This window comes from Pteropus alecto, unplaced genomic scaffold (genome assembly GCF_000325575.1).
Source record: "Pteropus alecto unplaced genomic scaffold, ASM32557v1 scaffold50, whole genome shotgun sequence".
Lineage (NCBI taxonomy): Eukaryota > Metazoa > Chordata > Mammalia > Chiroptera > Pteropodidae > Pteropus > Pteropus alecto.
Window position 1 is genome coordinate 10805578 of NW_006431918.1, and position 10145 is coordinate 10815722.

Consider the following 10145-nt stretch of genomic DNA (forward strand, 5'->3'; position numbering starts at 1 on the left):
CCCTGCAAAGTTTTAGGACTACTTATTTTAACTCTAAAACTTCAAGTAAAATAGTAAATGTTCACCTCTAATTACGTAAAAAAAAAAAAAAAAAAAACCTCTCCCATTTTTATTGTACCTCCAAAGGAAACTGGATTTTATTTAAGTCTGTATGCCTGCCAATTTATATATCTTTAAAAAGCAGTTTATCAGCTACCAAATTCAGTTTGTAAGTATGTCAAAAGCTGACTTAGAAAAGTACCTTACCATATATAACTTATTCTGTGTGGACATTGTATTTAAAATTAACTTTTTAAAATGAATTATAATTGTTCTATATGTTTGTTATAGAACTTTCGAAAAATACAGATAGAATTAGTTCTACTACTATTAGCACTGTGGTATACGCCCGGTTTATTTTGTACATATAGTTATAAACGTAGTATTACTTTGTACAGACAATTTATTTTCTGCTTTTTCTCCTTTAACAAAATAAGTGAGCATTTCCTCATATTCTTATTTCCACCCTGAGAACTCAATTTTGCTTCATATAATGTGTAATATTCTTTTGGATGGAATATTTGCTATTTATTTAGTTATTTCCCCATTGTTATATATTTGAGTTATTTATATTCATTTACTATTATTTTAAAAAAGCTGCCACACATTTTTGTGCATAAATATTTGTAGTCTCTTTTAATTATCCTCTTTAGGAAAAATTCCTAAAAGAGGAATAACTGGGTAAATGCTACAAACTTTTAAAAATCTTGATGTTGCTAAATTACCCTCCAGAAATACTGAACCAAATTATTATTCTAACAAGTGTGTATAGACATACTTATTTTCCTTTATTCTCACCAAGTATGGTTATTTTTTTTTAAATGTCTTCAACTGATAGTTTAATTAGAACTTTTTGATTGAGAAGTTGTATCTTTTGCTATTTGTTTATTGACCATTGAGATTCTTCTTATAAATTATTTGTTCATATACTTTGTTCAGTTTTCTTATGGGGATGCTGATTTTGATTTCAAAGAGGTCTTTATATGTTGAGACGATGAATACTCTGTTATATATATTGCAAATATTTTTTCCTGTTTGCCTTTAACCTTTTAATTTTTGTGTGTGTGTGTGTGGCTGAGAGCGGATGATTTTTGATTGACAGAAAATTTCTGTCAGATTTATTGAGATAGAATTTTATACAGAAAAAATCATTCTTTTAGCTGTATAGTTTTGACAAATGTATATGGTCACTTAATGGCCACCTCACTCAAGATAAAGAATATCCCCATCACCTCGGTAAGTTTCTTCTTGCCCCTTTGTAGTCAATCCCCTCTCCATCTCCAGCCCTTGGCAGCCACTGAGTTGGTTTTTTTTTTTCCTGTCCCTGTCCTTTCTCCTTTTCCAGAAGGTTATATGAATGGAATCCCACAGTATGTAGCCTTTTGAGTCTGGCTTCTTTCACTTAGCATACGCTTTTATGATTTATCTATGCTCTGGTATTTATCTGTCAGTAACTCATTCCATTTTTATTGCTAAATAGCACTACATTATCAATTTACCAGTTGATGAACTTTGAGTTGTTTCCTGTGTTTGGTGATTATGAATAAAGTTGCTAAAGTATTGTATATAGGTTTTTGTGTAGACATGTGTTCTCATTTCTCTTAGGGAAATACTTAGGAGTGGGATTACTGTTAACATATGTTTAACATTATACAAAACCACCAAACCATTTTCCAAAGTGGTTGTGCCATTTTACATTCCCATCAGGAATGTACGAGTAATCCAGTTGCTCCATAGCCTGGCTAACCCTTCGTATTACAGTATTTTTTATTTTAGCCATTCTAATAGGCATATAATGGTATGTCATCATACCACATAGCTTTAATTTATTTCCCTAATGTCTAATGATGTTGGACATCTTTTTTTGTGCTTATTTGCTATCTATATATCTTCTTAAGGGAGTGTCTGTTCATATCTCTTGCCCATTTTTTATTGGGTTGTTTTCTTATAATTGAGTTGTGAATGTTTAAATATGTTTTGGACACCAGTCATTTATCATACATGTATTATGCAAGCGTTTTCTCACAATCTGTGGCTTGTCTTTTCACTTTTTAAATAATGTCTTTCAAAGAGCAAACATTTTCGATTTCGATTAAATGTGATTTATCTATTTTTATGGCTCATGCTCTTCATGTCCTAAGAAATCTGTTTAACCTACAGTCACAAATATTTTTCTCCTGTGTTTTCTTCTAGAAGTTTTACAGTTTTTGTTTTTAATTTAAGTTTGTGATCCATTTTGAGTTAATGTTTGTATATGATGCCATGTATGAGTTGGGATTCATTTCTTTGCATTTAGTTGTAGAAATTTAAAGTTTTATGTCTGTCAAATATATCCATCTTTCCCTTTTGGATTTTTCCATAGCCTTTATATTTATAAAGTCCTTCTCTATCACATCAGTTAAAATTTCACATGTACTTTCTTTAGCTTTATAGTTAAAATGCATATCTAATATATATATATACATATATATACACACACACATATTCGTATGTATACACATATATATTTTTTAGAGTCAAAAGGAAAGTTTATTAGAAAAGAGGTATCCCTTCACAGACAGAGCTTGGTCTCCTCTCAGAGGCAGAGAGTGAGAGGGACCTCTAATATATTTTTAAAAAGCAAAACACATTTTATGGGGTTTCAGTTAATGCAAATAATTGTTGGAAAGCACGTTACCTGATTATGGGATCATTCATTAAAGAAGTCAATTTCCGTTTTTGCTGTCCCTACTGGGTTTTTTTTTTTCCCCCCATGTAAGTCCAGCTTTGTAATGTTACTCTCATATTTACATAGTGACATATATGCTTGTTCCTGAAAATAATTAGATCAATATTCATAACTGTTAAAAATTGTTCCTCTGTCTTAAGATATTACACATGACATTAATACAATTACTTAAGATAAAATTATTTGTTTGAAGTGTAAAATGGAGATGTACATAGCAGAGTGCTCAAAAATTATGGAAACCTCATTTTGATCTCTAGCCACTTATTAATTTGCAAATATTCACACAAATTAACAGTAAAACGTTTTTGTCTGGAGTATTATAGAATAAGGTGAATAATTCTCTGAGTAACAGTTTCAAATAATAGAGGACTTTGTCTAGTGGTCAGTATTTGTGGTTTGATTTTTTATCATTCAAGCGAATCTCTTATAAGTAATTTTCTAAAATATTTCTGGGTTTCACTTGAATGCTTATGTTATTATTTTTATCCGTTCATTTAGAAGGAATAATGTTTTTAACATTATTGTATTTTTGGTAATTTCCAAGAGCCAAGGCAATGCACCCTATCTTCTTTTTTGCCATCTATACATTGTTGTGAGATAAACTATCTCCACATACTGCTTTTATATGTCACTCCCATGCCCCATTGTCTTCAAGGCTCTTAATTGCCCACCACCTAATTGGCCATTCAAGAATCCTCCCAAGGCAGATCAATATCACTTTCATGGTTAGCCACCAATTTTTTTTGCTTATGTTAAAGTAATTTTAAATTGTAAACTTTTATTCTCAAAAAGAAAAAAAAAACATGCTATAGCCATAAGAGATTTATTTATATTGCTTTATATTCACAGTATTGATTTAGAATGAGAGTGGAAACTCATTCCCACATCTAAATTTGATATTGGATAATTTGTAGAATTGTCTTCTTATAATAACCTCTTGCGAGTAGATTAGGGCAAATTATCCCTATGTAATAGATCACCAACCCATATACTATTATCATTGAAATAATTGATTTTAAATATCAGAAAGTTTTCCATGAAAGATTGCTTCAAGTGTGATTAGTACATATATTTAAAGAGCTGGAGATTTTAAAGTAAGGGCATATAATAAGTGATTGCCATTATATGGCATCGCAGAGAGTTGTTGCACTATTGGTATTAAAGAAAGATATTTTATTATTAAAGTTTATCCTTTAACAACTTGTGAAATACATTATATAATTAAATTAATGAGTGAGAGCGGAAATCTAGCAATGCTGAAAATAAATTATACAGTATCCTAGAGAAGAGGTAAAAATAGAAGTCTGAAAAATAGAAGAACCCATTCAGTGGTGTATAAAAATAGATCAAGTTAATATCTGAGAGGCATTAGAACTATGTATAAAATAGAAATGATCAAAAAAGAAGAAGAAAGAAAATGAAAAGACAAAAGCCAAAATGATAATGAGGAGGCAGATAACCTGAACTTGCAATATGAAATGACAGCAAGTGATAGCTAATGCAGTTTCTTCTTTAGAAGCATCATGTTACAGCCCTTTGCACTTGACTTTGGTAGGTTTGTAATTCAGAATATTGTTTTGACTTTGGCTTTATCATCTTGTCAGAGGTTAAAATTTGTTAAATGTGATGTAAAAAATAATAAAGATGTGATTTAGGCTGGAGGAGTTTTGGAGAATGACATATATCTCTAAATAAAGGAGAAAAGAGACAGAATTTTAAGATCCTAAAAGGAGGGATGTATAGTCAATCAGACATGATTTTTTAATGGCAAACTTGGTTCCATTTTCTTTTGGTAACCTAAAAAATAATTTGAGCCATCTGTATTTGTTATAGCAGCCTAAGAAGCCATTCAGAAATTCTTTCCAGTAACTGCTGAGGTATACATATTCAGAACAGGATAATTTTTCAATCTTTTTAATAACTAAAATCAACAATAGAAAAGGTTATCTTGTTTATAGGAAAAAAAAAAAAAGGAGATTTACATGTTTCTCTTTCTCTTTTATCATTTACTTCTATGTCCTTAAACTGAAAAGGAAAAAGTAAGTGATGATCATGAAAAACATTAGAGAAATGTAGAGGCTTCCTACCTTTTGACCTTTAATTCACAGACATTTCCCCTCAAAGATGGTTGAATCCTGACTCTATATCTAAATATCTCTAGAATCTTGGATCCTTATCTAATGTAGTTTCTACCCAAACATTTGAAGTCAGAAGGTTAAATTCCCAGCTCTAAAAAAAAATTTAATAGAAACTCCTACTAATGCAGACAAGTGGTTTAGAAAAACAAGGTTTATGTGTGTAACAGTAGAAAATATCCAAATTAGGAAGAATACTTCCTCTTGTAACCGAATGCTAATGTTCTTTTGAAGGAATTTTCAAGAAAAATTTGAAAAGTAACATCAAGATTTCCCTAGGGAGCAACCTCAGCAAGCAATCCTTAGTCTTAAAACAAATCTTCCATCATGGCTGGCATTTTTCAGAGTCTATCAACCTGGTGCTATAATTACTAAAGGTTTTCTGGTGACAAAAATATCATAAACTAATGAAACTCTCAAATAGCATTGTGCATGCCTGTTCTAGATGTTGCTGACATTTCATTTCTATATGGGAACTGGAAGTAGTGAGTCACCTAAAGTATATATTTTGATATGTGCTTAAAAATTCAAATGAACTAAAAGGGAAAGTTGGGTGTCATTTAGTTCTTAAGGAAGTTTTTCTTTCTCTGCTGGAAATCACTCTTGATACCACAAAGATCTGGAATCTCTTTTCTTGGCTTTAGTGTTTTCTTGGCATGATATTGCCCCTAAGCAGAATCATTTCTGGTAATATTACTTTTTTCCTTTGTCTGTTTGTATCATGAATTTTTAAGATATTGAGCTCCTCATTATCAGTTCGGCATATACTTTGTAAATTTAAGACTGCCCTATTTCTGTGCTCTATCTCACAGGGATGGACTCACTTTAATCATACTCATAGATAATGATGCACTAAACAAATCTTCAATTTTTTAATTGAAAGTGGGGAAGATAATTATGAGAATCTCTTAGACACTTAGGTTGATACATTCTTCTCTCACGGCCAAATTCACATGAGAATATAGCTTAATAAGAAGTTGATTTGGTGGGAATGGAATTAGAAGAAAAAGAGGTAGGGAGTTAATTCCCAATTTTGATTCTATCAGGCTCTTGGAAGTGGATGTGTCTGGCTCCACAACAAGGGTGTGTTGCCCTTGGAAACAGACAGGACCATCATTTGGACCATGGATCTTCTTTCTGAGATGATGCGTAGATAAGTGTTTTTAATAGTTCCTCTTAGGTACTTTCTCACCTCACCCGTTGCTGACTGCTTTCCTCTTTTATTGACCCACCATTCCTTAAAATGAAGTCTTGCTGACATTGAAACCTTTCTAATATTTTAAAGTGATTTAGCATTTCTTTTATTTATTAATAAATAAACTTTATTTCTCAGTTCAGAGACAGGGGAGAAATGTTAGTATTTCCATTTTGTATCATCTATATAGCCGAACTGACCAATATAGTAGCCATAAGCCACATGCGGCTATTTAAAATTTAATTAATTAAAATTACATAAAATAAACTGTTAATTCCTCAGTCACACTAGCCACATTTCAGGTATTTCATAACCACATGTGACTGCTGGTTACTGTACAAAGTGGAGAACGTTTTTGTCATTGCAGAAAATTCTTTTAGACGGCACAGAAGAGAGATGTTTAATTGACAAACTATTTTTGCAATTATCTATTTTAATATAACATGGTATCTAATATTTTATATGTCTTAATTTTGGTATTTTTATTTCAAATAATAGCCCAGCTGATTGTTCCAATCTTCTCTAGTAGACTCGAGGTCAATCATATATACATGTTAAGCTGGACAGGGAAAAAATGTTGTTGTTAAGATACTAGTTGGTTAACTGTACAACACTTAAGCATTTTGCTTATTAAAAAGTGCTCATGAGTTTCATTTGCAGTCTTGCTTTAGTTACTGAGAGGACTGTTTATTTTAGAGTATGGGCAAAAAACTACTGTACAACCAGAACATTTTTTTAGTAGTTATATTATTATTTTCAGAATTTTGCCTTCTCGTAATGGTAGATTTCTTTCTTTTTCTGACACTGCTATTTGGATAAATTAATAACACTCCTTCAGAAATGCTGACAGTGCCAGGAAAATAAATGCAACCATATATGTATATGTATAAGAGGTGTGGGGTTTTTTTTTTGGAAAATAGTATAATGTTGTTGCTAGAAGTGTGTGAAAGTCAGTTCATTTTCAGAGTATGAATATGATTTTATTTTTAACTTGTATGCTTTTCTTTGCCTTTTAACAACTGTTCACATGGGACTATTATAACTTTTATCTGTTTTAACCCCCTTCACATTTGAATATGTGATTTTCAATATAAGTGGTCTTTCTGACATGGTAGTTTGACTAGGTCAGGAATTTTCTAACATTTGGATTTCATTGATCAGTAGGATTTCAAAAGAAATTTCGAGGAGTGCCTAAAGTTTTTAATTCTTAGTTTTGCTAAATAAGAACTACAATTTTATTGTTATCTTTTCACGAAAGAATGGACATTTAAACATAAAGCCCTTAAAGTTATATTTCAGACATCCTTGAATAAATTTAACTTTATGATAGTCATATTACATTCTACTTATTTTTTTTCATTTATTCTATAGAGGTTTTGACTAGTCCCAAGCCTAAGCTCTTCACTGGTGAAATTACCAACTTCTGTTTGTTGGTTTTCTTCCTCAGTGGTCTTTTGTCATCTCTATTTGGTGTTTTGAATTCTAATTTTGATATAGAGTCTATGCTATTAGTTAGGCGAAGACCATCTTTATTGAAGGAAATCCTATAATATAATTGAGCCAGTCAGAGTATTTGATAAGTAATTTATCAAAAAAGTTATTTTAGCAGTCTTAATCATGCCAGCTGTTTACTAAATTTTCATTTGTCTAACTTGTACTCTAAGTTAAGTTTGTCCAAGTTATACCCTGTAGAGACTAGGAAAAATGGGTATCTCTTCTAGAACTGGAAGAAGATGAAAACAAAGGAATAAAGACAAAATAACTTGTTAAATAGACCTAAGAATTTACTTTCAAAGAAAAGTGTCTTCAGGGAATATTTGGATAATATAGCTGACTTATCAGGAACTTAGAATTTTAGGGAAAAAAATGTGTAGTTTGGAAAAAATATGTTTTTAAAGGTAATATTTAAATGTGTATATATATATACACATATATATATATATACATAATTTTTACTTGTGAAATTTTTATATGCTTGATGGACTTGTGAAAGTACTCCTTGGAATATATTTATATACACTCAGATATATATTTACTCACCCATATTCTTATACACAATTGTTCTTAGCATTAGAAAAGGACACTTTTTATTGAGTACTTCTAAGGTAACGGGTTGAGTGTAGCTGCTGGGAGGAGGGCAGGGATGGCTCCAGGCACAGATCCGGCCTTCCCACTGGAGTTACTGAACATAACAGACATACATGTGAAAGAATAGGTACAGTACGGGCAACGGGGAGGACCTCTTAGAATGGCTGGTGTGGAAGACGCCTTGCAGAATGGAGAAAATGGGAAAACAGTAATGTTTATTTCACATTAAGGCTAAGGGGAATCTTACTATTACTGATTATGTAAAAATCTATCTAATAGGCTTAGTTTATGATGAGTTGTAATGTTAGTGTCTTGTAAAAAAAAAATCTGGTATAGTCCAAAATAATAATCTAAAAGGTACAAATGATACATAGAAGGAGGCCTGATCTAATATTTGTCGTAACTGAATTTCTGCAAGAAAGGTGAATTTGACATGAAAACCTGGCCAATTCATTTTTAGACTTTTTAAGTTACATTTTTAACAGATGATTAAACTATTCTAATGTTCTTTTTAGGTAAATGTAAAATATATATAATATTAATCTTTGCTCCTTTTGAAAAATAGCCTTTCTTTGAAAAAAGTTAAATAAGTAAAGATTTCATTTACTTTTATCAATACTATTGACATCTTAGCAGAGCCCTATTAACTTTAGCCTATGGTATGGTCTCTAAATTATGTTCTACAAAATAAAAGAATTAAAAAAAAAGACCGATGTTTTATAGAACTTATAAAGTTTATATACATGATTGGGAGATAGTTGTACCATACAGGATAAATTTTCCTTTTTGTTCCTTTTCTCTTTCCATTTTCATAACTATATCTTATTTGTATAACTAGTCCTTCCCCAGAGATTTTTTTGTAGCTTTATTTTCAAAGATAAATTAGATATTAGTCTGTCGTTAGTTTGGCTTAGAATTCTAAGCTCTTTTCCATACTGAAAGCTATTTAAGGACATGCTCTATACATATTTAATTCAGTTGAATTACATTAAGTTGGGTGATGAAGAATATAAGACACAATTTCTGTCTAAGAGACTTAGTGTAAATGAGATATGCATAAGTACAATGCTCCAAATAAAACAGGAAAAAATATAATCAAGTGCTTAAATGTTTGATAACATCAATTAAGAAAGGGAGAGCAAGACAGGGCAAAGTAACAGAGAAAGATCCTTGAGGATGTTAAATGTGAGATGTTGAAAACCGAGAACAACCCAGGTGGAGAAGGTCAGCCTGAGAGTGGATATGAACCAACAAGATCAAGGATGGTGCCCGTAATGCTCATTGTTATCTCTCTATATACAGATGTAATGGCAGATACTGTGCCTGATGTGTAATGGATGATCAGTATGTAATGAATAAATGAATGAATGGGCAGTTCCAGACAACAGACAGTAAAAAGAGGGATGTTCACTGGAGTAAGCCAAGTCTTGGTGACTGGTGGAAATTATGTGAGACAGTGTTATGAAGAGCCTTGAATGGGGGAAAAATTTGAACTTGATACCATGAAAGGCATTACTGAGGACTTTTCAAGGAGTATATCATACCAGAAGTGGTATCTTAGGAGAAATGGCCTGGCAGCAAAGTGTGCATTGGTGAATTTGTGCGTGAAAGATCGATGTGTTGTCTCTTCTGAGTCTAGACAAACAATGCTGAACCTTCTGGCTAGAACTCTGAATTTTCTTGCAAAGAACCACAGGCACAAAAAAGCGGGGTGGGGGGAAACTTCTTAGTCATTTATTCAATTATTTAGACAGGTACTATTAACCTTGTACTTAATGTATGCAAGGCCCTGATACAGAAGGAGTCTCACTTCCAAGCTTTGACAGAGGGATTCCTACTTCTCAGCACTGTTAAAGAAATTAAATAAGATGGAGTCCCTGAGACGTTTATTAGGGTGTCTGGAACATTAGCAAGAGTTCATAGGTGGTAGCTGCTAGTCTTATCTAGCTCTTCTTAGAAA

At 31.8% G+C, this 10145-nt stretch overlaps 1 protein-coding gene across 4 annotated transcripts in view; it reads left to right on the forward strand.

Annotated features, from left to right (window-relative positions):
* SLC10A7 (solute carrier family 10 member 7) overlaps nt 1-10145 on the forward strand; it is a 199204-nt gene that overhangs the window by 74672 nt on the left and 114387 nt on the right. The window contains exon 6 of one of the 4 annotated variants that reach the window (XM_025042885.1): nt 5949-6074. The exons of the other annotated variants lie outside the window; for them this stretch is intronic. Coding sequence (XP_024898653.1) covers nt 5949-6059 — 111 coding nt within the window. The 3' untranslated portion in view covers nt 6060-6074. Of the gene's footprint in view, nt 1-5948; nt 6075-10145 lie in introns of those variants that run through there. 4 annotated transcript variants of the gene reach the window in all.